Genomic DNA, 27,844 nt, shown 5'->3' with positions numbered 1-27,844 from the left:
AAATTCAATTTATTTAATAGATTGAAGGCTAGTAGGTTTTTTACTCCTGAATTTTGAGAGTTCTTTATATATTCTAGCTACTAATCCTTTGTCAGATATGTAGTTTGCAAATATGGCCTCCCAGTCTAAAGCATTCTCTTAATCAGATCTTTCAGAGCAAAAGTTCTTAGCTTGGATGAAGTCCAGTTTATCAGTTTTCTTTCATGGATTATGCTTTGATGTCATGTTTAAAACTTTGTCTCACTATAAATAGTAAAGATTTTTCTCCTGTGTTTCTTTTCTAAAGTTCTTTTATGGTCTTGTACTTTACATTTAAGCCAATGATCTATTTTGAGTTAATTTTTATCTAAGGTGTGAAACTAGGTCAAGGTTTATTTTTTGCGTAAGGATGTCCAAGTTCTCCAGCTCTATTTGTTTTTCAGGCTTTCTCGCACCCAATTGCTTTTGCGCCTTTGTCAAAAATCAGCTTGGCATAGTTGTGTTAGTCTATTTCTGAGTTTTCTATTCTGTTCTACTGATTTATATACCTAGCCCACCTTCCACCAATACCACACTTTTTTTTAAAACGATTTTATTTATTTATTCATGACACACACACACACACACACACAGAGAGAGAGAGAGAGAGGAGAGAGAGAGGCAGAGACACAGGCAGAGGGAGAAGCAGGCTCCATGCAGGGAGCCCGACGTGGGACTCGATCCCGGGTCTCCAGGATCACGCCCTGGGCTGAAGGTGGCGCTAAACCGCTGAGCCCCGCCGGGCTGCCCAATACCACAGTCTTGATTATTGTAGTTATATAGTAAGTCTTGAAACTGGGTAGGTTCATTCCTCCTACTTTAAGTTTACTGTTTAGCTTCTGAATGTTTGGAGGTTTTCCTGCTACTGATTTCTAGTTTGACTTTGTTATGGCTAGAAAACACACTCTATATGATTTCAGTTCTTCTAAATTTTTCAAAATTTATTTTATGGCCCAAGATAGAACTTTTCTTCATATATGTTCCATGAGTACTTGAAGATAATTTCCTTGGGTATTCTAATTTCCTTGGATATTCTATAAATGTCAATTAGACCCTATTGGTTGAAGATGTTGAGTCCTTTTTTTTTTAATAATAAATTTATTTTTTATTGGTGTTCAATTTGCCAACATACAGAATAACACCCAGTGCTCTGTATACTTGTTGATTTTCTGTCTTAGTTGTTTGAGAGGGGTGAAGAAGTCTCCAACTGCAATTGAGGTTTGGTTTTATTTCTCCTTTCTGTTACATCAGTTTTACTTCACATGTTTTGCACAAGGTTGTTATATACACATGTAAGACTGTTATGTCTTCTTGCTGCATTCTTTTTTTTTTTTTTTTTAAAGATTTTATTTATTTATTCATGAGAGACACAGAAAGAGAGAAGCTTGCAGGGAGCCCGATGCAAGACTTGATCCTGGGACTTCAGGAGCACACCCGGGCCGAAGGCTGGTGCTAAACCGCTGAGCTACCCAGGGATCCCCTGAATTCTTTTATCAATATATAATGTCCCTCCCTGTCTTTGTCAAATTCCCCTTTGAAGTCTACCTTATTTGATATTAGTATCACCACTCCTGCTTTAATTTTTGCATGATAAATCGTTTTCATCCTCTTTCAATTTGCCTGTACTGTTACATTTAAAGTGAGTTTGTCACAAAGTATGGTTGAGTCATTTTTTTTTTTTACCACTCTGCCCATCTCTGCTGTTTAATTGGTGTATTCAGTTCATTAATATATAACGTAATTATTGATGTTAGGGAGTAAAGTTGCCACTTTTTTTCAGATTGCTGCTGTTTTTTTTTTTTTTTTTTTTTTTTTTTTTTTTGCCTGTTTTCTTTTATATGGCTTCCATGGGTTCACTGGGTACTTTTTAGAGTTTCATTTTGAGCGATCTATAGTGATTTTGAGCTTGTATCTTTGTATAACTTCTCAGTTGTTGCTGTACCTATTGCAATTTAAATGTGTTACTTAACATGGTCTACTGGTGTTGTGATTTTACCAGTTCAAGTGAAGTATTGAAACTTTACCTCCCTTTATACTTTCCTGTTTATAATTATCTTAAATATTTCTCCCACATATGAACATTAGTTCTCCCACATTACAGCACCAGACGGCATCATAATTTTTGCTTCTACCAGTACAAAAAAATTCAGAGAACTCAAGAGAAGGAAAGCTAGTTCAACTGGCACATATTTTTATTTACCATGATCTTTCATCTTTCTCGATGTTCCCCGATTTCTTCTTTTATCATTTCCTTTCTGTTCAAGTAACTTCTTTTAACCATTCATTTAGGGTAGGTCTGCTGGTGACAAATTCTCATTTTCCTTCCTCTGAGAATGTCCATATTTCTCCTTCATTCCGTAAGAATATTTTCACTGGGTATATTGAGTTAATGTTTTTTTTCTTTCAACCTGAAAAATATACTACTCCCTATAGCTTCCATGGTTGATGAGAAATCTACTGTTATTCAAACTGTTTTCCCCCTTTAGATGTCACTTTCAATATTTTAATTTTTTTTAAATTTAGTTTTCAGAAGTTTAATTATGATATGTTTGATAACTGATTTTTTTTTTCATGTTTATCCTGTTTGGGGTTCACTCTGTCTCGCCAAATTTTGGGGAGTTTTCAGCTATTTTTCATCAAGTACTTTCTTAGCTCCTTCTAGGATTCTGATGACACAATCCTGGATTGTGTTGGATCTTTTGTTATCATCCCACAGTTTCCTGAGGCCCTGTCCATTTCTTTCAGTCTATTTTCTGTGTTACTCAAACTGAGTTATTTATATTATCTTTTCCTTCCTCTTAGTTATTTATACTTTTCAGTCCTAGAATTTCCATTTGGTTCCTTTTTGTAGTTTCTGTCTCTGGCAAGGTTCCCCATCTGTATATTTACTGAGGCCATACTTTCCTTTAGTTTCTTATACGTATTTTCCTTTCATAGTTTGAACACACTAATAACAGCTACTTTGAAGTATTTGACAGCTAAATCCAATATGTGAGCTCCCTAGAGTCAATTTCTATCGAGTGTCTTTTACTCTGAGTATAAATTACTGTTTATAATTTCATGCTTTTATAACAGGGTTATAATTTCTTGTTTATTTGTATGCCTGGTAATTTTGGTTGAAAGCTGGTTGTTGTGGATAATATGTTGTAGTAAGTTTTCCTTCTGTCATATTCTGAAGATGTGTTGTTGGTGTTCTAGCAGGCATTTTGGGGTGCGGGTGGGCTTAAATTGCAAATATTTTATTTCCTGGGTTATGCAACAGCAGATATCTTTATTTCTTCCAGCTTCTAGCAACAGCTTGCCTTTTTTTTTTTTTTTTTTTTTAAGAGCCTGGTCTCAGGGCATCTCTGCATTTTACATAGTTTAGTCACTGGCCAAGGATCTGAGCAGATTTTGGCTCAGATTTTGGAGCTCACCTCTTCTACAGTGCTTTTGCTTCTGGGATTTTTTTAAATTTCCAGCTGCTTTCCATTACCAAACCCATCCCCTGACACTTCCTTCAGTTGCCACCTAAGCTGGACATGAATTGAGGAAGGCACTGTCAAAAGAGCAGCAAAATGGGACACCTGGGTGGCTCAGTGGCTGAACGTCTGCCTTTGGCTCAGAGCATGATCCTGGAGTCCTGGGATCGAGTCCCATATCAGGCTTCCTACATGGAGCCTGCTTCTCCCTCTGCCTATGTCTCTGCCTCTCTCATAAATAAATAAATAAAATCTTAAAAAAAAAAAAGCAAATTTGCACATCTCAGCTAGTGCACTTCTGTCATTCAAAGGCAGATTCTTCACTGGACTCTGTCAGCTTTATTTGCTAGGCCCCCTGAGTCTCCTCTGTGCATGTATACTTTAGCAGTCATGCAAAGATTTGGGCAGTTCATGTTAGTATTTTGGTTTCACACCTCATGCCACTTCCAGGATTTCTGCTCTTAAATTTCCAGCTGCTTTACCATCCTGAACTATGTCTTCTGCTATTCTGGGCCAGTGAGGCTCTGGTTTTCTGCCTTTAGAACTGGTGGATAGGGTGGGGTTGGGAAGGACCTTCAGGCAAAGACCACAAAATCATAATTTTTATCCATTGCAGTTGAAGTCTTTTAAAGGTAAACTGTCCTCTAGTTTTGCCTGCTTTTGTTTACTTTTCAGTGTCTTCAAATAATTGCCTTTTGGTTTACATTTTAGTTAGATTTTTATTGTTAATTTTGTTATATTTTATAGGGGAATAAATGGCCTCACAAATGGACTTAAAATCTGGAAACAACACCCACACATATATTTTTAAGAGAACATTTATAAGAAAATTCTTTACTTAGTTTTTTGTGGTGACAAAGATTTATATAATCTAAATTCCTTAACTAGGAGAATGGATATGTTAAATGTTCTAAATAGGCACTCTGGGTGGCTCGATCAGTTAAGAGTCTTCAGCACATGTCATGATCCTGGGGTTCTGGGATAGAGCCCCACATCAGACTCCCTGCTCATTGGGGAACCTACTTTTTCCTCTGCCTCTCCCCTCTGCTGATGCTTTCTTATTCTGTCTCAAATAAATAAATAAATGGAAACTCTAGAAAACTAAAGACATTGGAGGCAAGTAAGTCTTAGATCCTAGGGGTACAGTATTGAATAAAATAGATCAAGTGCCTGTTGTCTTGGAATTTATATTTTGGTGTGGAGAAATACACAATAATCATATAAACAAAAATGCAATTGGAAAGGTGATAAGTTCCTTGAAGAAAAATTAAGCATGGATGGCAGTAGAGAGGAGGGGACTACAAAAATTGACATGAAAAGAGACCTGAATGAAGTGCATAAGTGAGTCATGTATATATCATGGAAATAACAATCTACATAGATGGAATAATAAGTACAGTGGCCTGCAGCAGGGGTATGCCTAGACTTTTCAATAAATAGCATAGTGGACCATGTAGCTGAAAAAACATGAGTAAAAGGAGTGAATGTTAGATAACTGGAATCCAGAAAATACAGAGCCTTTTAGGTCACTGTAAGAAATCTAGATTATGCTATGAGAGAGATGGGAGGCCAATAGAGCATTTGAAGAAAAAGAAACATGAGTTAAAAGTACATATAGCAACAGGTATAGCACTCAGTGTTGAGAAAAGGAAGATTTGTAGGAAAACATTTATGTTCATTCATGAGCACAGCTGCAAAAGTCCTATGCAAAATATTACCAAATTGATTTCAGCAATATATGAAAAAGGATAATAATCAACTAAAGTGATTATACTCTAAAAATTCAAGGTTGATCATACATATGGAAGTGAATCTATTACTTGCTACACTGACAGAACTTTTTTTTTCTTTCAAGATGTTATTTATTCATGAGAGACAAAGAAAGAGAGAGGCAGAAACACAGGCAGATGGAGAAGCAGGCTCCATGCAGGATGCCTGATGTGGGACTTGATCTTGGAACTCTGGGATCACTCCCTGAGTCAAAGGCAGACGCTCAACCACTGAGCCACCCAGGTGTCCTGACAAAACTTTTTAAAAAATATTTTTATTTGAGAGAGAGAGAGAGAGAGAGCATGTGCGCACAAACGCAGGAAAGGGAGAGAGAGAGGGGGGGGGAGAGTCTCAAGATGCAGGGCTCAATCTCACAACCCTGAGATCACAACCTGAGCCAAAACCAAGAGTCAGATGCTCAACGGACTGCACCACCCAGACATGCCTACACTGACAGAACTCTTAAAAATATATATGATCATCTCAATTCAAAGCATTTGACAAAATTTGAAATCCAATTCACAATAAAAGTAATAGCAAACAGAAAGGCACCTCATTAATCTGACGACCATTAATCAGAGCCTTGCTGCAAATATCACACCCAATGATGAAATACTAAGCACTGTTTTTTCAAGCTTGAGAGTGAGACAAGGACTTTCACCAACATCACTTCTCTTGAACACAAAGATCTGGCCGGGTGTTCAAAGCAGCCACCTGGGTGGCTCAGTGGCTGAGCTTTCAAGGTCATATGTGCAAATGCATTAAGTTGGCCATTGTGGATACAACCGCTACCATCTAACTGGCTAGGTTCAATCCTGTGGCCATACTAAGGGGTCAGGGAAGCTGGGAAAGAGTCCAGCTGATTTCCCAGGAAGGAGAAAATGGGTGTGAGGAACAGCTGGTGCGTCTCTTCCACAACATATATATATACCCAAACCATATGTGTGGCCAAAGATACATATGTATCTAGGGACACACAACAACATGTTGTGGGGGTGATGAACAGAAGAGCAAGAATCAGGAATAAAGGAAACAAAGAATAAGAGGGAGCTTTCGTGGGCCAATCCTAAAACAGGGCCATAAATGTAGGAGGCTTAACTCAATTCTTAACATCAACCTATGCAGTAATAAAGAAAAAGTCCAGCAGCCATGCTAACAAGACTGACTCTGACATGTGACCTTAGTTTTTATAGCTGTCCATCCTCTCTTGGTCCAGGTGTTTTCTAGGCCTCACTGCTTGGACTTCTCATAAGTTTTGTGAATTACTTATTGACATCTTTCCAGTACCTTCTCTTCTTAACCACACTTTGTTATAGCAAAACTCAAAGTGTCACAGAGTAGATGGTATTTTACCTGTTGAACCTCCATCCCATGTGGAGCTCCAGCCATTACAGTAGGCATCCTTACTTCATCCTTGGTGTTAGTGTGAAAGCAGCTGCAGAAAGCCAAACATCTAGATAAACCTGCTTTCCAGTAGCAACAGCCAAGCACAGGAAGAGGACCCTTGCCTCCCAAATCTCATGACTGAATCTAATTGATGTAACATAGTTTTTACTGAGGATCCTAGCTCCAAGGATTTTAATTTCTCCAGGTGGCAAAGAATTTGAAGCAACCAGGTAAATGGACATATTTACTATGGTGGATGTATACCCTGGAACACTGCATGGCTGACAGAAGCGACAAAGTACCTGTATAAGTAGCTACACAGATGATATCCCTTATTTACCTATTTGGGCTCCTAGCCACCAGACTATCTCCCTCTGCAGCACAACCTCCCACTCCACCCTACTCCCCACCCCCTTACACACACTCCGGTTGTCTTGCTGCAGCAGAGATTCTGCAAACTCTATTTCCCAGAATCTACTGCCAGCTGGTTCCATCAGGTCCTTCCTATCAATGGGACTTCCTAAAGGGAAACTCAAAATGAAAGACAGCAGGAAGGCCCTTCATTCCTGTTCTCCAGCTGCTGTCACACTACTTCAGCTGCAGGCAACTGTCCAGCTACGAGCTGCTGCTGCATTTAGCAGCACCTTTGCCTCACTTGTTATAGAGATTTTAGCAGTAGATAGGCAGTCATGCCCTTGCTCAGAAGTCTAAGCCCTAGGTACGAGGAAGAAGCTTCCCCTACAGAGCTCCAAGAACCAGTCAAAAGGGGCTCGTTCTCTGAGCAACCAGTTTCCGGTGATTATATCACTTCTTCCTGTTTGTTTTCCCAGGACTTGGGATGTTCTGATTTCTCCAGTTACTAATTTTTGAATTACATCAGCAACTTCTTCCTATTCTTCCAGCCTTCTAACATTTGCAATTAATTCTCTGAGTTAAATGCTGTCACTTAAGTACTTAGTGTGGTTTGCATTTCCCTGACAGGGCCCTGATTGATATGTGAATGGATATTAAAAACACAGCTGAGTGAGGGAGAGGGATGGCAAAGTAAAAATAAATTGTCAGTAACACTCTATATAAAAGCACATGCACACAAACAGCTCACATTCTCTAAGAATATGAACATAAGAAAGAGGATGTTAAATGAGTTTTTCAGTTGTAGAAGATCTTTGGAAAATACACCAAAACTGAACACAGTAGATAACAGGTACTGACACGTTCTAAATAAAGATGCTGGATATATCCAAAGAGAATTTACTCTAAGATAATCAAAGCTGATCCAGAGACTCTCAACTCAACTTTCTACTATATAAAAAGGGGGAAATGAAAGATGCATTGATGGAAATTTTTAAGATGAGAACTTTTCCTCCTTGCAAGGCAAAGGAGCAGTGCTGTTCCCTCCATCCTAAACCAAGTAAGGAAGGCTCCAACAGAACCATTTATAGTCCTTTTGTGTTCCCACAAGGGACAGGCTTTATATTCACTCAGATTACATTCTCTAGCTAGAGGCTTGCCACACTCAGGAATCTCCATACGACCACTGAGGTGGAGCCTGGTGCAGAGGCTTCTTGGGAGAATAGAACCTGAATTACTTATTTTGGAGTCATGTCATATACAAGTTGGTGCTTATTTCTCACATGGAGAAGTCCATCGGGCTTGCTGGGGCAAGCAAGGGGAGAGGAATCAGCTGCTGGCTGGCCTGCACTTTTAGTGTTTGGTGGGACAAAAACATGCATGAGTTTCTGGTGGGCTTCATAAAAGGGAACCAGTCGTGAGGTGTTTGTTGGGACCTCTCCCAGAAGGGCTGCCCAGGGGAAGTGCAGGCTGTGTATCATAAAGAGAGAAGCAAAGCCAGTCAGTGCACAAGTCCCCATGGAGCCTCCAGAGAGAGCCAATACCCCACATGAGAGCCAATATTTAAATGTCTTGGTAGAGCACACTGATGGAGTTTAGCTTTTTCTCCTCCAATGTGCCCTCCTCACCCCAATCCTAAGTAACAGAGAAGGTAAAGAACGAGTGAAAGAAACAATGTGTCCCCCATCCCACTGAGCTGGAGGAAGAATAGCTTTGAATTGGATAGGTTGCTGACAGGTCACTGAGGTATGGGAAAGGGTAGGGGAGACAAACATATTTAAAATGTTAATATTTTAGATTGGCCTCAGTTATGTTGTAGGGAATAACGGAAGAGGGACGCCTGGGTGGCTCAGCAGTTGAGCATCTGGGTCAGGGCGTGATCCTGGGGTCCTGGGATAGAGTCCCACATTAGGCTCCCCACAGGGAGTCTGCTTCTCCCTCTGCCTATGTCTCTGCCTCTCTCTGGGCGTCTCTCATGAATAAATAAAATCTTAAAAAAAAATAATGGAACATATTTACAGCAGGGTATTAACAATGCAGAAGGACCCTTGAAGTAAGGCCAAAAAGATAGGGGCTGTGGTAATCAGCAAGACTCCAAAAAGAAAAACAGTTAAGTAGGGCATCCCTGCTTAATCAAGAACACATCCATCATCTTGCGACCATCAGAATCAAGAGACCAAGGAATAACAGCCTAACGGTTAACATCCTTGAGTTCCTAAACCAACGCGAACAGCCCCTACCTTCAGGTTTCTAATTACACTAGAAAAAAAATCTAATGTGTTTAGGACATTCTTCAGTGGGATATTTTCTTCTGATCACAATCAAAACACAACTGATAAAATGAGTATTTCAACTTCCTCATGTGATTGTTTTTCTCTCCATTAATAGTTATAGAACAGGCAGGAGTGTTGACTGGCACCTGGTAAAATTCTACGTTTGAAGCACCCTGAAGGAAACAGAAAGGGTTTTGTGATCTAGAGTGAGGTCAACAGGATGCCCAGAAAAGATATATTAACCAGGGTATATAATGCTGGTTTTTTTTTTTTTTTAAGATTTTATTTTATTTACTCATGAGAGATACAGAGCAGGAGAGAGAGAGGCAGAGACACAGGCAGAGGGAGAAGCAGGCTCCATGCAGGGAGCCTGATGTGGGACTCGATCCCGGATCTCCAGGATCACGCCCTGGGCTACAGGCAGCACTAAACCGCTGCGCCACCCGGGCTGCCCTATAATGCTGGTTTCTGTAACCTTCCTAAAGCTCAGGAACTTAATGTAATAGATGTTTATTTTTGTTTAAAGTCCAATGTGGATGTTCTTGGTCAAAGAGCTTTCCTCTAAGCAGTGACTCAGACTCTATGTTCTGGGTCTTCAAAACATGGGCTTCAACATTACTGAGGAAGGCAAGAGTAGGTGGAAGAATGTGGAGAAGGCTGATCCACTCTTTAATTGTCTTGGTCTGGTAGTAAAACATCATTTCTACTTGCTTTCCAGTGGTGAGGCCTATTCACATAGGAGCTGGGAAATGGAATTTAACTGTGTGTCCATGAGATGGACATTTTTTTTTTTTAAGATTTTATTTATTCATGAGAGACACACAGAGAGAGAGAGAGGCAGAGACACAGGCAAGCGAGAAGCAGGCTCCATGCAGGGAGCCCGACGCAGGACTTGATCCTGGGTCTCCAGGATCACACCTCAGGCCAAAGGCGGCGCCAAACCACTGAGCCACCGGGGCTGCCTGAGATGGACATTTTGGTAAGCATCTAGCCAGTTTCTTCTACAGAAGATATTGATGTGAAGACCTGGAAGATGAAAATGAGCTCATCACAAAAAAAGGGGATGTGATGTGAAGACCTGGAAGATGAAAATGAGCTCATCACAAAAAAAGTATTGTAGGAAGATGAACCAGCATGTCTGAAAACCCAGCAGAACAGGTTGGGATGTGTGAGGAATGACAAAGCCCATGTGGCTGGAGCCTCATGAGGAAGGAGTGGGTTAAGACGCATTCGGGAGAGCGAGGCCTGGGGCAAGATCACAGAGGGCCTGGGAACGGGTCTGTCTTTTGTCTCAAAGCACTGAGAACCCATTGAAGGATTTTAAAAAGAGAAATGACATATCTGATTTACATTTTAAAAACATCACTTGGCTGTGTGGAAATGAATCGCTTTGGGGGCAGAAGTGGAAATAGTTAAACCAGTAAGGCAGTTGCTACAGTGGTTGACCGTCCTAGAACCAGGTGCCATCCTAGAACCAGGTGGCTGGTCTGAGAAGTCACTTGGGAAGGAGGATGACCTGTGGATACAAAGCTCTAATTGCGGGTCTCCGCCTGTGAAAAGCTGTAAAGGGCTTTGTGCAAATATGTAAATGGCTGAGTGTTTGGAGCTGAGCTGTGTCTCTGCCAAGACCATGTTGTTTCCTTTGGAACTATGTTCCCATACGGCTGTGTTACAGGAATAAAGGCTGGAGCACACCAAACACTGCAGCAGCAAGAGACCTCTCAAAGCACGCTGAACAAGCACAAGGCACAGGCTACCATCCAAACCCAACCGGATTCTTGTCTCTCACTAACCCTGCAGGCTTTTTTCATTTGGGGGCACTCTTCCCCTGCTGTGGAGAGAAACTGCAGCAAGCCTGGGACGTTTCAGCTCATTCTTAGTTAATAGTCCTAAGTAACCACAAGCAATTAGAATAACCCTATGTAACAGTAAATAATCTGTACTTACTGTAGCTCTAACTACTTCCCCTCCCAGCCCTGCCCCACTTAAGTCTAGTCTCCAGGAGCCTGAGCTGGGGAGGGGAAGAATAATCTGAGTGCTCTTTGTTCTTCTTACTTCCAAACTACCTAACAGCTGCTGACTGCTCTGGGCCCAGCTGCATAGGAGTAAGGGGTAAGAGTGGTCAGAAGGTTCTTGCTAGACTGGATGCTTTTGTGCCCTATGGGCCTGGCAGATACTTAAAGGGGATATCCCTGCTGTCCCCTTGACCCTGGTAGAGGCAGCATTAGTGTGTGGTCTCTTGCATCTCCCTCCTCAGCCCACATGGCACATTCCTAGCTTCTTTGTGCTAAGGTCTCCTTGCTTCCTCAAATGGTCCTACTGGACAGGACCCAAGACCACCTCATGCTTCCCTCTTTCCTGCAAGATGCACAGGATACGTGACACCTGCATCACTTGCCACAGCCAATTCTGGGAATGCAGGTCTATGCAAAAGCAGCAGCACTCCCCCAGCTCCACCACTGAAACAGTTAGTGAGTCTCTGCTTGCCCTCTACATTCCCAGGGCAGGAGTCAGACTCCAGCCTCATCATTCCTCAGCTGTAGGAATAAATTCTTCAAGCTTCCTGAATGGTCCCAGTGGAGTCCGCAGTTAGGTTTAAGGTGAAGGGGGTGGGTCCCCACAGTCCAGCTGTGCCGTCTCACAACAGCAAGCTCTCTACAAAGCCATCCTGCACAGCCTCTTCCCATGCATCCTCTTTCTGACCTTGAACCTCAAGCATGCTATTAATACCACCAGCAATCATACTCAATTTTCCTTATTCATTCATTCCGTCTTACTCTCTTGAGGATATTCACGTTCTCCTTGCCTCAAAACTCCAACCCCTTCTCTGCTACTCTCTCAACCCTGCTTCCTACTTCACTGTGAAAAACCAAAGCAACCAGAATAAAACTTCTCAAACCCTATCCTGATCTCCTGAATCAGAAACTGGGGGAGGGCTTGGTAATCACCGGGTGATTCTAATGCGCTGCCTTGCACAGTAGAGCAACCCCCTCCCACTTACCTTTTACTACTCTTGCCCTTCTTTCAACCTGTTCTCAAATTGTCTTCAAACTAGTTTGCTTAGCTGTCATGCTGTTATTTCTTAAGGAAATATACTGTTCTCTCTCCAACCTAGGCTCTCAACATTAAACACTGAGGTCTAGGAACTTCGGCTTGCCCAAGAGTTTATCTGGGAGCTAATAATGGAGCCGGGAGGCCCCAGATCAGGCTCAGAGGAGTCCCGCTTTCAGAATCAGAGCAACCGATGGAGATACCAGTGGGCCTGAGCTGAGTCCAAGCCAGAGAAATATTTACTTGGGTGGACTGAGCCAGAACAGGTAAAGGAAGAATCCAAATGGTAAGTAAGGAGAACAAAAAAAAAAAAGCAGATCCTAGCTGTCTTGCTGAAAATTAAAAAAAAAAAAAAAAAAAGGGAAAATTAACCAAGATCTAGGAATATGAACATCTGTGAAAGAACAGAAACAGGAACCTGGGATCCCTGGGTGGTGCAGCGGTTTGGCACCTGCCTTTGGCCCAGGGCGCGATCCTGGAGACCCAGGATCGAATCCCACGTCAGGCTCCAGGTGCATGGAGCCTGCTTCTCCCTCTGCCTATGTCTCTGCCTCTCTCTTTCTCTGTGTGTGACTATCATAAATAAATAAAAATTTAAAAAATTATATATAAAAAAAGAAAGAAACAGGAACCTATCAAAGGTAAAGTGTGTCCCACAATGACATGCCTGCTACTCCAACACCTCCCTTGGACTTTGTGGCCTGCCTCCCCTTACTCCTGGAGGCTCCTGTCCCATGCAGCTGCCATAATAATAATTTCCCCAGTGAATCCTGACAAGCTGGAGAGGACTGTGAGGGTGTTTTATCCCAGTAGCCAGCTCCACTCATCAGCCTCACATTGCTCCCAAAATGGCAGTCTCTCTAGTAGGCAGCCCAAACCCCTTGCACTTCTGAAATTCGTGCCATCTAGCTTCCCTGTCACTTTCTCTGCATATCTCCTGGATCAGCCTCCTCCCTCAAGAGGTTGGCACCTGTTCTGTGCCAACTTCTATCATCATCCTGGAGAACTTCAAAATCCAATCAGACAAGACCTCCCCATAATACCAGAGCCCTCAGTCCATTATCCAGTGTACAGGCATCTCCCTCACACGCCTCTCAGGGACTGACCCCTGTGGCTTCACTCTAGGCTCAGCCATTGCCTGGAGCTGCTATGCTTCCAACACTAAGAATTCAGGCACTCTAATTTCTGACCACCAGTTCTCATCTGCCCAGGTTGCTTGTTTAATGATTCCTAGTGCAACAACCCATTCCTCGTCTTCACTCTCCTACCACTTCTACAACATTGCCCAATCCCACATGGTGATGTTACTTCTAAATGGTGTGAAATGCCTTTGTTTGCTTTCCTTTCATTTGCATCGCATGGCAAGATTTCAGCTCTGGATGATCCTTTACTGTTCATTTTCCCCACAGCTACACCTAGATTCCTGAATAGGCAGAGATAACCACACCACTGGGCTGGCTGGTGTAACCATAAAGTCATGAGTAATACCAATATAAATTCAAAGAAGCCCTCAACATTATTTAGCAATTTTTACCTTACTGCAATCTGACTTCACTCTGAATTTTAACAGACCTTGCAACAGCATTTGACAGCTGACGACTTCCCCATCCCTTCCTTCCATATTGAAAGCACTCACTCTCTTGGTTTTACTCCTCCATTTCTTGACCAACCTTCTCACATTGTCACCCTGATGGGTCCATTTGCTTTTCCTTATCCATTACATGCTCCTCAGAATTTTATTGAGCCGTTTTCTCTATATATATTATTCTGGATACCTTCTCTGTTCCCATGACTTTAATTACCACCTCTGGATGGCTTATTCCCAAATCCCAGCAAAGATCTCTCCTGGCATTTTTACATCCCTCTTCCAAATGAACATCAAACAGGTACCTAAAACCCAACATTCTCAATGACAGCACCAGCCCAACCTGTTGCTCAAGCAAGAAGACACTTACTTCAGATTCCTTCCTCTCACCAACCTTCAATATCCCACCTGCTCAACTTCTCCCATCTGCTTACTTGCATTGTCCCTGTCCCTGGTGCTCACATCTTGAACTGTGAACCTGGGTTCCTGCAACACCCTCCTCTCATCAGTCCCACTCAACTAGACCCTGTTTTTCCACCACCTCAGTGACAAGCTCTGAGAATATGAAGATAAATACGAGTCAAAAAGACCGCAGCCTAGGGATCCCTGGGTGGTTCAGTGGTGTAGTGCTTGCCTTCGGCCCAGGGCATGATCCTGGAGTGCTGGGATTGATTCCCACATCGGGCTCCCTACATGGAGACTGCTTCTCCCTCTGCCTGTGTCTCTGCTTCTCTCTCTCTCTCATGAATAAATGAATAAAAATCTTTAAAAAAAAGAAAAGAAAAGAAAAGACCGCAGCCTAATGCACAAAGCAATCAGTGCAATTTGAAGAAAGCAGATGAGCAGATGAAGAAGTTAATTCTGCTTTGGGAGGGGTGCAGCAGGGAACAACTAAGCTATGTGGAAGGATGAATAAGACTCCATCAGTCAGTATTCAGCAGACAGAAGAGCACATTCAAAGACACTGGGGGACACAGCCTAGCCTCCAAACATGCTCTCTGGCCTACAGCATACCTCAAAGCCTCCATCTCCTCACTGGAGGTATCTGACTGGCTTAGAGCCCTGGAAGCTGTGTCCCAGTGGGCACTGTCAGTTTTTGCCCTTCACAACAGGTAAGAGGCTGCGTCTTTATACCTAGACCCATAGCAGATACCTTCGAAGAGAGGGCAAGGGTCTATCATCCCAGTTCATCTTTTTCCAATACCAGCCTTCCTTTCCCATAACTTTCCTAGGCATGCTGATATGGGCCCGCTGCAAGGTGAAAACAACACAGACCCTTGTGCCAATGGACAGCCCAATGCTCCACACTACCATGGCATCAACTAGTTATTTATGAAGAGACCCAGCTCCCTTACCATCCTCCTCCAAGAACTTATCAACAATCTCTGAATACCCTGTGAAATGAAGCCCATTAGAAGGCCTACCTTGAACTCTCTCTCAGTCTTCCCCAGTCAACAAATCCATTCTTTACTCTTCAACCTTCAACCCTAAGGAAGGGCTTTAGAAAATAGTAAGGCTTACAACACATCACAGCCATAGCTGAAGTTTATTGTGCACTTATGTACCCGGCCTTGGCTGTAGATTTCCTCAGCAGATGGAAATCAGAAGAGAGTAGAGATGACAGGACAGAAAGTCCATGTGGCTCCTGAGAGATGGAAAGAAGAGCCAAACCCAGAGATGCCTGGAATTCCAAACCAGCTAGTTCCCACATCTGGAAGACTCATAATTCCCCGATACACTTGTATTTTAACAATAAACTCCTTATTCTTTAGCTAGCCCAAGTGACTTTATGCCTCTCACAACCAAGAAGCCTCCCTTAGAGTTGGGCTGAATCAGGGGGTTTCATTATACTTTGGTCTTGGGACAGAGGAAGGGATGTACCAGTTCCTGAGTCAGAGCTTGGCTGGATACAGTCTTCAGAGTTCTGAGCCTGGAGTTCAAGACTTGCTTCCCCTTTCAAGGTGGGCCCAGAGGTCACCTGCGCTTGTAGAGACATGGCTGAAGCTTCAGGCCTGTGAGCTGAGCCTTGGGCCCTACCCGGGGAGGCCCAGTCTTTTCAAAGTCAAACAAGAAGAAGTGGCTGTTGGTAAGGTCCTAGGGATGGAAAAGACCTAGTGAGCTCCAAATCCTCACCCCAGGTCCTCAAGGCATTTCTGTCCATGTCCCGCCCTTGCTCAGAAAGCTTCCCAGGGCTCTCCCATGCATCCTGCCTTCAAAGAGCAAATGTCGGTGTCTGTGCCTATAGCTTCCTTCCTAAACACCATTACCCTAAAAAAGACCATATGAGACAAAAATGGGGAGACTTCTTGGGACCCTTACCTTGGAGATGACCTTGAAGCCCAGTTTGGTCACAGCCCCCAGAAAGGTCCGAACGTCTTCAAAGCGGCTACTGACTTCAGCCACTTTCAAGAGACCCCTGCGTAGAGGGGAGAAGTTCTATGTAAATGCACAGACATATGCCTGTGTACATATATACATGCGTCTGTGTCCCGGGAACTCCTACCCTTGCTTCAGCACTCGATTTGCCTCCTCTAGGAAGTCCCTGATGTTGGTTCCCATCAGTGAAAGGCAGAACACTGCGACATCCACGGACTCATCCTCCAGAGGCACCTGTGGAGAGTGGGAGTACTGTATAGAGCACACAACATGGGAGCAGAAATCCAGCACGGGCTGCTAGCCCTAGACACCAGGATGCAGGGTGTGGAGGAAGGGAGCATTAGAGATTAGCACGTGGAGGCTGGGTCTAGAGCACAGGCCAGATCCACGGAGAGATAGGAGGGCTTACCTGAGCCATGTCACACACAGTGACCCTGGGGTCCAGAGACGCCAAGTCAAAGCAGTGCACAGTGTTCCGGATACTTGAAGCCAGGCGGCAGTCCCCGCAGCCGAAGTCAGCTACCACCAGGGACGCAGGCCTGGGAGTGGAGGGGAGGGATCATTCACTGGTCTAGTCTGAGCCATGACTGACCCACATCGCTTCTCGCAGTGCCCAACCCCCATTCACCGCTGGCGAAGATCCCTGGCGATGCGGTCCACTGGCTGCAGTGGCCACTTCTTGACTTGGCTCTGGAAGCCGCGGTGGTAGAGGAGAAAAGCCTCAGGGTCTTCCTGAAAGAGGCGCTGTGCGGCACTGCTAGGCTTTGAGTATAGCTGTTCGTTGAGGTAGCGAAATCGGGCACCATCCAGCCTCTGGGCCATGCGGGCTCGCAGAGCCCCGGCCCGATCCTCATGGTTATCTGGACTGGGGGCAGGAGGCACCTCTGCCTCCTCTGTTGGGGCTGTGGCTGGAGCCTGGTCCAACGGCTGAGGTGGCCGAAACTTGTTCTTATGTCTCCGTTTGTTCTTTTGCCGGTTCCGCCACTGCTTACGGCTCAAGGTCTGGGGAGGGTTAGAAGTGGTTCCAGGACTTGGCTTGGATAGGTCACTCATAGCGCTACTCTTCCAAGCTTTGGGACCTGCAAAGAGGGAGATAAGAAAGCATATTTGGGGCAAGATCCCCTGAATTCAGAGGATTGGTGATCATCCTGGCCGTATCCCCGTCCTTAGGAAAGAGACTGTGCCCGGATGAAATACTTCTTACTGCCGAACCCCAAGCCTAGTGGTGGCAGGTAACCTCTGTCATATACAGGATCAGCTGATCTCCCCTTCCTGTCCCACACACATACACATCCATTAGTACCTGTTTGGTTATCATCATCCAGGTGCTGGGTAGGGCTTGAGGGGACCTGCTTCTGGCATTTCTTCTTTCTTTTCTGTTCTTTGGCAGAATCATTGGCATTAAAAACCCCTTTGAGGCACTTTTTCTTCCTTTCTACTTCCTTTTCTTCATACTCACTGCCAGGCGGGCCCTGTTTTTGACATCTCTTCCTCTTCTTTACTTCAATAGAAGTGCTGGCAGATGACGCCTTTTTGGGGCGTTTCTTCTTCCTTTCCACCACATCCTCTTCGGAGTCACTGCTGGGCAGGCTAGGGGGTTGCTGGGGAAGAGATGCTGCTTCCAGGGCCCGTAATGTGGCCAACAGCTGCCGGTGCTTGGAGCCCTGGGGAAAACAAGGAAAGAGAGGAGGGGTGAGGTGAATAGACGGGGCCTGCAGAATCAGAAAGCAAAGGTGGAAACCTTTCAGATGCTGGCAGAAGCATCTGGATTATTCCTAGTTAACTCCACTACTTTTCATAATGTCGGCCAGCCCCTGACCAACCTTTAAGTCACCATCTCAGCCTTTGGGAGGTTGGAAAGAAGAGAAACCACCCACCTCACTTCTTCAATTTGCAAATGAGAACATGGAAGTTCCCCAGAGGAATGTGGTAAGGCCACAAGTAACAGGACCAAGGCCAGAGAACAGAAGTTCCAACCCTCCATCTCAGGCTTTTGCCTCTAGGTGGTATCCTTCTATAAAAGCTAGGGAGGTTTCTGAAAACAAGAGTGACACAATCACAGGTGTGTATTTCACATGAATCTAGCTGTAGTGTAGAGAATAAACTGAAAGGGACAGGCTGTAGACCGAGAGACCAGGGGTGTTGATTATAGCAATGGGTTGAGGGGATGAAAAGGAATAAAGCAGGCTGATTCCATGCTGGACGCTGACTGAAAGGTAGGAAAGGCCTGCGGAAGTACAGCAGCTTTCACATATGCAAAGGCTTATAGGAGAAGGTCTCCTGTCCAGGAGGCCTTCTGGATTGAAGTCCTGCGGGGAGGCCCCAGCGCAGGCATTTAACCTGGAGGTTTTCAGGACCCACGGCCGCACCACTCCTTTAGAATGGTAGTGCTGGTAATCCTTCATGGTCATTCACTCTTGCTCTCTCCAATCCAGTCTCCACACCGCAACCAATGGCTTTTCCAAAATGCAAATCTTAAGAAATCATTCCTCTGCTAAAACCATTTCATTGGCTTTTACCGTTAAAATATGCAAAACTTCTACTCGGTCTCTCCAACTTCAATGGCATACCGTCTCAGCTCTCTGCTCCAACCGCGCGGACTAGTGTGCGTGTGACCCGAACAACCCAGGACACGCTTCCCTGCCCCAGAGCCTTTGCACGTGCTTTCCCCGTCCAGACGACCGTGTTCATAACTTCTGCTCAACAGCTCTCACTGAGTCGGATCTCGCGCCGGCCGCAGGCGCCCCGCCGCCCCGACACGCTCACCCACACACGGCGTGACCCAAAGCTCGGATCCACCTGCGTGGGCTTCTCGGCCGCTCACCTTGATCTGCGAGGCTGCGGCGGGCGGAGGCCGTGGAGCTCCAGGCCGCAAGCCCGCCCCTGCTGGGGCCTCGTCGGCCCACTCTGGCTCCTCAAACATGCGGCTGGGGTGGGGGAGGCCGCGGGGTCCACACGCCTCTGCCCGCGCAGGACGCGTCTCCAGCAATCGCAGCGCGCGAACCGCCGGAACCGAGCCGGAGACCAAAGAGTGAGAGTCTGCGGGGCTAGAGCGGCCGGAGCGGCGCCGGAAACCATCGAGTTTAGGCGCTGCTGGCTAGAAGGGCAAGGGCAGGGGAGGCGGGAGGCGGGAGGCGGGAGGCGGGAGGCGGGAGGGAGGGAGGAATGGGCCCGCGCCGGCCGGAGAGGGCCAGGGGCGGGGCTGCGCGGCTGGCGCGGCCAGACGGGAGTTCCCCGAAGAAGGCTCCTCCAGCCCGAGTCCCGGTGAGTGCGGGAGCACCCGTACCCCTGCCCGAGGCCTGACCCCGGCCAGCTCGCCGGCCTCCGCGCGGCCCGGATACCGAGCAGGGAAGGAGGGCCCCCCCGGGAAGGACCCCCATCGCCTCTCCCAGGGTACCGGGCGCCCGAACTCCCCTCCCCCCAGCTCAGTTCGCGGGAGGGTCCCAGAGCCCGTTCGCCGACACCCCTCCGTCAGGGGACTCTACCCCCGAACCACCCCCTACGCCGCGCGGACCCGCCTTTCTCTGGCGCCCAGGGGACACAGCCAGGGACCATCCCGCCTCCCTGAACTGCTTCCCTGATCTCCAGGAGCCGGGGAGGCAGCGGGAGACCCCCACCCCCTACACGAACACTTCTCTCCGGTAGGGGACAAAGCTCGGGGTTCACCCCCCTGCCCTGACTCTCCCCAGTCCCCAGGCTTCCCCAGTCTAGGGCGCTCAGCGCCGGGACGCTGCTATGGACGACATTTTCACCCAGTGCCGGGAGGGCAACGCGGTGGCCGTTCGCCTGTGGCTGGACAACACGGAGAACGACCTCAACCAGGGGTGAGCTGACGTGGCTGGTGGGTGAGAAGAAGGGCAGAGACAAGCTCCTCTCCGCAATGTGGGGCGCTCACGTCGGCTGGGGGCGGCTGGCTTTCCTACCCTGTGCGACCAGTGCAAAGCACAGCCTGTGGGGGGCAGAGGGTTTCCACAGAGGAAGCTGTGTTTCTGCTGAATTTTGACTGCTCAACAAGAGTTTTTCAGGCGCAGGGTGCAGAGAGCTTTCCAACCTCAGTGAACTGCATCGGCAAAATATAGGAGGCAAGACAGTGAGCAGAGAATCTGGAAATTGTCCACCGGTCCATATGCCCGGAGGATAGAAGACTTCTGTGAGCTTCTATGGATTGAAGCTTTGGGTACAAGTGGTAAACCACCGAAGATAAGACTGGAGGGGTCAGCTGCAAGGGTCAGCCAGATCATGCAAGGATATTTACACTATGATAAGGTCATTAACGTTAAGAGCTAGGGTTTAAAGCCCCTCTGTGATATGATGAGATTGTCCACTTAAGTGTCCTCTTGGATACCTTTTAAAGAGCAGGTGGCCATGTGGAGAGGCAATTGCTAAGTCTGTCCCAGGAGCGGTGATGCCTTAGACTAGAATGGGGGCAGATGAAAAACAAGTGCTTGGATTCCTGAAATCTTTAGTGTAAAGAATTGATAAGACTTGGTGTGGGGAGTGAGGAAGGTCAAAGATGATGACCAGGGTTCTGGCTCAGACACTTGGGTAGATGGTTGCTTTTACTGAGTTGGACAAGGCTGAAGGATGATGAGTGCTGCTGTGACATGGTAAAGTAACTGTACAGCAAAGTGGAAATGTTGAGTAGGTTGTTGGTTATGCAGATTTGCAGTTCAGGAGAAATCTGACTTGGAGACACAGATTTGGGAGATGTTAGCATATAGATGATACCTGAAGACATGGGTGTGAAGGAGAGGGAATGAGAACCCTGCAAGGCTAAAAAGGTGCCATTGGAGGTTGCAGAAGAAACAGGAAAATGTTAGTAAAGCTCAGAGAAGTGAGTGTTTCAATGAAGGGGGAGTGGTCAACAGTAGTTTAGGCTGTTGAGAAGTCAAAAAACTTGAGCACTTTAAAGTAACTGTTGAATTTACAATTAATAATGAGAATTTGATGATCTTTGTGAAGGCTGCTTAGAGGAAAATGGATGAAGAAATCAAATAACACTGGGTTCCTTCTTTAAAGTGCTGGTTAAACACCTCCCATGCTAGAGGCCCAGACATACTGCCAGCCCTCAAGGCAGCAAGCAGCCTGGAGGCAAGTTGAATGGAAGGTGAGGAAATAGAGTGAATGTAGACAAGTTCTTCAAGGTTGGCTGAGGCGAGGAGGCTTTAGGAAAAGCAGTAGTGATGTTGATGATTCAGGATGGTGGGTTTTCAGGGTTTTTTGTTTTAAAATTTTATTCAGTTTTTAGGTTTGAGGAGTAAGGATCACCTGTCATCTTCATCCAGCTTTCACAGGTTCTCAGTAGGCTCTATGCTATTCCTCATAATTCTTGGTCACTTTTCCATTTTTCATATTCTTACATAATTTCCATAATTCTTTCATAATTCTTCAAAGGGTGCTTAGATGAAGACTGAGCACTCTTACTATTTTGTTGGTAGGGTCATACAGGTTTAGGTGAAGTTGTCCTGGGGGACTTGCATTGTATAAAACCCTGGTGCCAAAGGGTGAATGGGTGGCATTACTGAAACTGGAAGGCTTTGGTGCTGGTTTGCGGGGGATAGGCTTTGGGGGCCCAAGCACCCTATCTGCAGGATATTAAGTGTGGTGAACTCCTTGCAGGGCTTTCAGGATTATAGTCTGTGGTCCTGAGGTGACAGGCAGCCTAACAGCAGAAACCTTGTGCTCATACTTTTGCCCTCAGGCTCTGGCCTGTCCTGCCACACAAACTTCAGGCTGATAAACCAGGGCACAAATTAGAGCTGGGAGGCAAAACTCACTGATTAAGTAGGGGAGGATAGTTGCTTCAGAGAGGGGGAGGTGGGGATAATCCACCTCTGGGAAAGCTTTGGACTATCTCTAAAGTGAACAGATGAGGGCAGCTGTGGAGGAAAGTCATTAAAAGCCACGCCCCCCACTCTCATCCCCCAGGAGAGGGGGACATCTGGGTGGCCTGCAAGTGGCCAGACCCCTAATCTGCTTTAGGCCATGCCTTGAGCCCCCACAAGGGAAGTGACCGCAGCACTAAGGCATCCGGAGGCAGCCATCTCAGACCACGGACCACCCCCTGCCCCGCCCCTTACATCTTCACACACACCAGGCCAGAGGGAATTTCCTTTTATGGCCCCAGGCTGTCAGGCCCTGATCCCACCAAGTGTTTTTCTCTTTTTTCTTTTGTACAGTTCTTTTACTTTAAAAAATACATGTCCTTGGGGGGGAAAAGTCAGATACTTTTCTTTCCAAAGAAGCCATTCTCATTTTCCTCTATTTTCTGGAACCAGGATTGCTTGAGTAGAGGAATCCTGTTTTACCAAAACAAATCCTGGTTTGTATCTGCCTCATTACTAATGACTTATTAAAAGCATTTGTCTTTTTTCATTATAAACCCTTCCGAAACGTTATTTTAATTCCAGTGCATTTTTAGATCTTAGGTTTCGGTACCAGATCCGATCAGTAAGCTTGCTCCCTCTCCCGTGAGTTGTGACCTACCTTCTCCAAGACACTCCACCCTTGTATCAACGTGCACTAAACACCTGCTGTCAATCCATTCTCTCAGAAAGCTCACAGTCTAGCAGACATGACAGCCCATTAAGATTTTTACAATCTAGGGCCACAAGTTAGCATCCTAGGAGGCTGTGAAATGCAGTGAATACAGAAAGGACCAGCAGATGTTGCAAAGGAATGCAAAGGAAACCAGATGAAAAATGTTACCATTTAATGAGATAGGGCATGCTAGGAAAGAAAGGCTGGTGGGAGATGGTGATGAAGACAGTCAATCATATGGATTTGTTGAGATTGCAGGTGGTGGTTGGTTAGGTTTGAAGCTCAGGGGAAAATCTTAATTGGATGGCTTTGGGAGTTGCTGGCATGAATGAGAAATCAGAATCCTGAGGAGGTAAAGGTTCCCTGGGAGCTTGTTCAGAATGACTATCAGTTTTTTTCCATAGCAAAGCCTTCGCCCCCATTCCCCCTCCCAATCAATGATCATTGTTCCTTCCTAAGGGATGATCATGGCTTCTCCCCCTTGCACTGGGCCTGCCGAGAGGGCCGTTCTGCTGTGGTTGAGATGCTGATAATGCGGGGGGCACGAATCAATGTGATGAACCGCGGGGATGACACCCCCCTGCACCTGGCGGCCAGTCACGGACACCGTGATATTGTGCAGAAGGTATGCATGAATGCTCCCTCTCACCTACATTACACGCATCTGGAAGTCAGTCATAAGCACTGTAACACGTGTACTCTTCTCCCTCCTCGCATGCCTCAATTCCCGTCTCTCATTTGACTGTCTTCTGCCTCTTCTACTTGGCCATGGGGACCAGCTGCTGCAGTATAAAGCTGACATCAACGCAGTGAACGAGCATGGAAATGTGCCCCTGCACTATGCGTGTTTTTGGGGCCAAGATCAGGTTGCAGAGGTGAGTGCTCAGGCCCTGAGCCCTGGGATGGATGGGAAGCCAAGTCTGAGCCTGAAGGGGAGATTCTAGAACAGTTAACCTATCCTGGAAGTGCTGCCGAATGGATGACCCTCAAGCTGGTGCTGCATCTGTATTCACGGTTGGTTGGGATGGTCAGGGAGGCAGCAAAGCCCTTCAACACAGCCACTGTTTCATTCCAGGACCTGGTGGCTAATGGGGCCCTTGTCAGCATTTGTAACAAGTATGGAGAGATGCCTGTGGACAAAGCCAAGGCTCCCCTGAGAGAGCTCCTCCGAGGTCTGTCCCCCAACCTGTTTGTATTCTCTCGTCTTGTCCCTGTCTATCTTCTCACTCCATACTACAGCTAGGTCCAAAGCTGTTTTTCTTCCCCAGAGCGGGCAGAGAAGATGGGCCAGAACCTGAACCGTATTCCATACAAGGACACATTCTGGAAGGGAACCACCCGTACTCGGCCCCGTGAGTCAGCTGTAAGGGGGAGGGGTGGTCGAGGGAATAACCCTGGGCTGCTGGGGCTGGGTTAGGTAGGGTGAAGCTTGGGTACCTGACCTGCCCACACTCTCAGGAAATGGGACTCTGAACAAACACTCCGGCATTGACTTCAAACAGCTCAACTTTCTGGCGAAGCTCAACGAGAATCACTCTGGAGAGGTGACCCTGCCTTTCTTGCCCCTCCCTCCCCAGTCCCCTACAAATTACTGGCTCTTGCACCTGTTTTTTAAGTTTCTCCTCCAGTTATTGGACACGAAAGCAGTGGCTTTAATTAAAGCTTCCTAACCCTTACCTGTCTCTCAGCTATGGAAGGGCCGTTGGCAGGGCAATGACATCGTCGTGAAGGTGCTAAAGGTTCGAGACTGGAGTACAAGGAAAAGCAGGGACTTCAATGAGGAGTGTCCCCGTCTCAGGTGGGGAAAGGGCCTAAATGGGAAGGTGCTAGTTCCAAGGAACCCTGACTAGCTCCCAGAGGGAGATCTTTTATGCTGATCTCAGCTAGGGATACTCTCCCTCTTCCAGAATTTTCTCGCATCCGAATGTGCTCCCAGTGCTAGGTGCCTGTCAGTCTCCACCTGCTCCTCACCCCACCCTCATCACACACTGGATGCCATATGGATCCCTGTACAACGTATTACATGAAGGCACCAGTGAGTAGAGGATACCAAATCTCATGGGATGGGGCAGGGTGTGTGAGCCTCTCCAAACTATTTGACTCTTGCCTCCTTAGATTTCGTTGTGGACCAGAGCCAAGCTGTGAAGTTTGCACTGGACATGGCAAGGGGCATGGCCTTCCTGCACACATTAGAGCCCCTCATCCCACGACATGCACTCAATAGCCGTAGTGTAATGGTGAGGTCACACTTCACTCCTGCCCCATGCCCCAGAGCCCTTTCCATCTAGAATAGGACTTACCTCCTTGCACATATCTATCTTCTCTTCCTCAGATAGATGAGGACATGACTGCCCGAATCAGCATGGCCGACGTCAAGTTCTCCTTCCAATGCCCTGGGCGCATGTATGCACCTGCCTGGGTGGCCCCTGAAGGTGAGTGAGGGCCTCATGTTGGGAGGTAGAGAAGGGCCAGCTCAGTAGCAATGGAAGGGGGCAGAGACAGGACAGGCAGCTGGAACAGTTAAGTTCTGTTCCTCCAGCTCTGCAGAAGAAGCCTGAAGATACAAACAGACGCTCAGCAGATATGTGGAGTTTTGCAGTGCTTCTGTGGGAACTGGTGACGAGGGAGGTACCCTTTGCTGACCTCTCCAACATGGAGATTGGAATGAAGGTGAGAAAACAACTGTATGCACTTATGTTGAAGGAATGGTAGTGGTGGTGACAACAACTATAGCAGGGCTGGGCTCTTCCCATATTTGTTCAAATATATGGTAATCCTTTCCTGAGGACTAGAGGCCTCTCCCCACAGGATATTAGAAGTTCTGAGACCCATTTTGTTTTTTCCTGTATCTGCAGGTGGCACTGGAAGGCCTTCGGCCTACCATCCCACCAGGCATTTCCCCCCATGTGTGTAAGCTCATGAAGATCTGCATGAATGAAGACCCTGCTAAGCGGCCCAAGTTTGACATGATTGTGCCTATCCTGGAGAAGATGCAGGACAAGTAGAGCTGGAAAGCCCTTGCCTAAACTCCAGAGGTGTCAGGACACGGTTAGGGGAGTGTGTCTCCCCAAAGCAGCAGGCCTCTGGTTGCCTCCCCTGCCTCCAGTCATGGTACTACCCCAGCCATGGGGCCCATCCCCTGCCCCCATCCCTACCACTGCAGCCCCCAAAGGGGCTAGGCTCAGAGCTTTGTCACTTGCCACACGGTATCTCCCAGCATGGGAGGGACCAGCCCTGCCTGTCACAATAAAGTTTATTATGAAAACAGGCTGGTGTGGGGACAGGGGGACAGACAAGTACATTTAGGTTGGGTGGCTCAGGTGAAGTAGTGCGGCTTCTTCACATTGATGCCATATTCGCTGAGGGCAGGGGTCAAGTCCTCCATGGTTAGAGTGTACTTGCGGTCCTGAGGGAAGAGGGAAGAGCACCAGCTGAGGAGGGGAATTCCGGATTTCAATCCCAGGTGGGTGACCCTGAGTAGGTCTTTCACCTCCCCTAGGGCTTAGTTTCCCCAAAGGGGTTTCAGGACAAATTAGCCTCCGATGCTGTGGGAGATAATTACTGATTCAATGAGCCTCCCCTCACACCTTGCTCTTGCTTCGGGAGCTGCCAGAAGCTGTGCCCTTCATTTTGCAGTGCTGCAGGGCATCGTTGGCAATATCTGAGATGAATTTCTGGGCAGCTAGGGAGATGAGCCGAATTCTAGAGAGAAAAAACTGGGGTGAGAAGGAGAGGAGACAAGAAACTCCACACAAGCACCCAAGGCTCTAACCTACCCAAGCTGTACTCACATGCGTGGGTCCGAGGCCTCAAAGCCAGCACGGTTCAGGTAGTAACCAGTCACTGCATCTGGGATCTGAGAGATCAACGAGAGGGCTGTCAGTCAGTGTTTGCCCTGTGCACTGCTGGGCTGAGAGGATGAGGGAAATGGAGGACAGGCCCGGCTTTCAGGAAGCCCACGGTTTGGGTGGGCAGAGGGGATAAACCAAAGAGCTAGTAGGGGAGCAAGTAGGAAAGAAAGCTGGAAATCCAGGTGGTGTAGCGGAAGGTTGGCCTGACAGCGCCCCAATAGCCCGTTCAGGCAGGAAGCCCACCGTAGGCGTATAGTCCTCCAGCTGCATCAGGAAGTCCACCAGAGGCGTGCTGGACACCACCGGCTTCACGTCTCCGTTGGCGGCGCTCGGCAGCACGTAAACCCCGTTAGACATGGCCCCCTCCGGGGGCGCCGCGCCGCCCGCCGACACGGGAGCTGGAGGAAAAGCAGCAAATAGACATGGAGGCGGAAGACGCGCAGCCCCGCTTAGGTCGGCCTCAAACCCCCTGCCCTCACCCGCCGCTGGGCCCAGCCCCAGGCGCTGCCTCGCCCTCACCCGGCCCGGCCCTCACCCGCCCCGCGCCGCTCGGCCGGCTCCCCGGCCCGCGCCGCCACGGGTCCCGTGCCCCCTGCCGCAGCTCCAGCCCCGGGTCCCCCCGCTGTCCCCGCGGGGCTGGCCTTGTTCTCCGCAGCGGTGCCGGCGGGCAGCGCTGCGGGGGCCGAGACCGTGGGCGCCGGGCCCGGGGCCGAGGCGGCGGAACCCGGCGCCGCCTCGGGGTCCGCGCCGGAGCCGCTGCAGCTCATCGGGCCGGTGGGAGAGGCGGCGAACAGAGCCGCTTCCGCTTCCGCTCACGTTACGCACACTCCAGGGTGACGTCACACGCCCCGCGCTTCGCCCCGCCCGCGCCATGTTTGTCGTCTGTGTCGGGTCTCCCGCCTCCTGGTTGTCGGCTTGCCAGAGAGATGCCGCCGCCGCCAGGCTGCCTCCCCCCCCTTCTCCCCCCCCCCCCCCCCCCCCGGCGTAGTCCTAGGCCCTGCCGCGGGGCTGGGAACCGTGGATGTCTAGGACGCTCTTCTGCGGGTCCGGGGCCCCTCTTGCCCCTCCTGCAACCTGGCACTTAAAGACCTTGCTTAGGGACACCCCCCTCGGCCACGGGTGCCTGCCAGTCTGTATCCTTTCCAGTTCCCTTACTCAGCCTTTTAAGGGTTGTAAGTTCCC

The 27,844-nt window shown here is 47.5% G+C and overlaps 3 protein-coding genes across 5 annotated transcripts; 1 reads left to right on the top strand and 2 right to left on the bottom strand.

The window, feature by feature from the left end:
• Positions 1-4,281: 4,281 nt before the first annotated feature.
• On the bottom strand, positions 4,282-19,320 carry RRP8 (ribosomal RNA processing 8). Its single transcript, XM_055317668.1, has 7 exons — positions 19,096-19,320; positions 17,575-17,935; positions 16,900-17,350; positions 16,681-16,810; positions 16,399-16,505; positions 16,215-16,311; positions 4,282-15,989 (listed from the first exon to the last, which is right to left on the bottom strand). Exons 1-7 carry the CDS (start codon positions 19,192-19,194, stop codon positions 15,870-15,872), a joined length of 1,365 nt encoding a protein of 454 aa, XP_055173643.1. The 5' UTR covers positions 19,195-19,320; the 3' UTR covers positions 4,282-15,869.
• A 121-nt stretch (positions 19,321-19,441) lies between these two features.
• On the top strand, positions 19,442-26,078 carry ILK (integrin linked kinase). 3 transcript variants are annotated; one of them, XM_055317664.1, is made up of 13 exons: positions 19,442-19,535; positions 19,961-20,095; positions 23,271-23,436; positions 23,591-23,686; positions 23,887-23,983; positions 24,080-24,163; positions 24,270-24,355; positions 24,500-24,609; positions 24,719-24,846; positions 24,927-25,048; positions 25,144-25,243; positions 25,351-25,481; positions 25,667-26,078. In XM_055317664.1, the coding sequence occupies exons 2-13, from the start codon at positions 20,007-20,009 to the stop codon at positions 25,814-25,816; spliced, it is 1,359 nt and encodes a 452-aa protein (XP_055173639.1). In that variant the 5' UTR covers positions 19,442-19,535; positions 19,961-20,006; the 3' UTR covers positions 25,817-26,078. The 3 variants fall into 3 exon arrangements, with proteins under 3 accessions (XP_055173639.1, XP_055173641.1, XP_055173638.1); XM_055317666.1 differs by having other exon boundaries at positions 19,468-19,535; positions 19,968-20,095; XM_055317663.1 differs by lacking the exon at positions 19,442-19,535 and adding an exon at positions 19,551-19,664.
• Positions 26,047-27,456, bottom strand: TAF10 (TATA-box binding protein associated factor 10). The gene is made up of 5 exons (XM_055317667.1): positions 27,198-27,456; positions 26,906-27,060; positions 26,603-26,667; positions 26,399-26,513; positions 26,047-26,217 (listed from the first exon to the last, which is right to left on the bottom strand). Exons 1-5 carry the CDS (start codon positions 27,427-27,429, stop codon positions 26,128-26,130), a joined length of 657 nt encoding a protein of 218 aa, XP_055173642.1. The 5' UTR covers positions 27,430-27,456; the 3' UTR covers positions 26,047-26,127.
• Between the last annotated feature and the right edge of the window lie 388 nt (positions 27,457-27,844).

The sequence above is a fragment of the Nyctereutes procyonoides genome, unplaced genomic scaffold (assembly GCF_905146905.1).
Source record: "Nyctereutes procyonoides isolate TBG_1078 unplaced genomic scaffold, NYPRO_anot_genome, whole genome shotgun sequence".
In the NCBI taxonomy this organism is placed as follows: Eukaryota; Metazoa; Chordata; class Mammalia; order Carnivora; family Canidae; genus Nyctereutes; species Nyctereutes procyonoides.
The sequence above is the reverse complement of the archived record's forward strand: the minus strand, read 5'-3'. Positions and strand labels throughout refer to the sequence as shown.

Coding starts and splice junctions, on each gene's coding strand:
- RRP8 (XM_055317668.1), bottom strand. CDS start 19,194: ATGTTTGAGGAGCCAGAGTGGGCCGACGAGGCCCCAGCAGGGGCGGGC. Junction 17,351..17,574: donor GGATGATGATAACCAAACAG/GTACTAATGGAT, acceptor CCCTCTTTGCAG/GTCCCAAAGCTTGGAAGAGT. Junction 16,312..16,398: donor AATCGAGTGCTGAAGCAAGG/GTAGGAGTTCCC, acceptor CCCTCTACGCAG/GGGTCTCTTGAAAGTGGCTG.
- ILK (XM_055317664.1), top strand. CDS start 20,007: ATGGACGACATTTTCACCCAGTGCCGGGAGGGCAACGCGGTGGCCGTT. Junction 24,610..24,718: donor GAGGAGTGTCCCCGTCTCAG/GTGGGGAAAGGG, acceptor TCCCTCTTCCAG/AATTTTCTCGCATCCGAATG. Junction 25,482..25,666: donor ACATGGAGATTGGAATGAAG/GTGAGAAAACAA, acceptor CTGTATCTGCAG/GTGGCACTGGAAGGCCTTCG.
- TAF10 (XM_055317667.1), bottom strand. CDS start 27,429: ATGAGCTGCAGCGGCTCCGGCGCGGACCCCGAGGCGGCGCCGGGTTCC. Junction 26,668..26,905: donor TGGAGGACTATACGCCTACG/GTGGGCTTCCTG, acceptor TTGATCTCTCAG/ATCCCAGATGCAGTGACTGG. Junction 26,514..26,602: donor GAGGCCTCGGACCCACGCAT/GTGAGTACAGCT, acceptor TTTTCTCTCTAG/AATTCGGCTCATCTCCCTAG.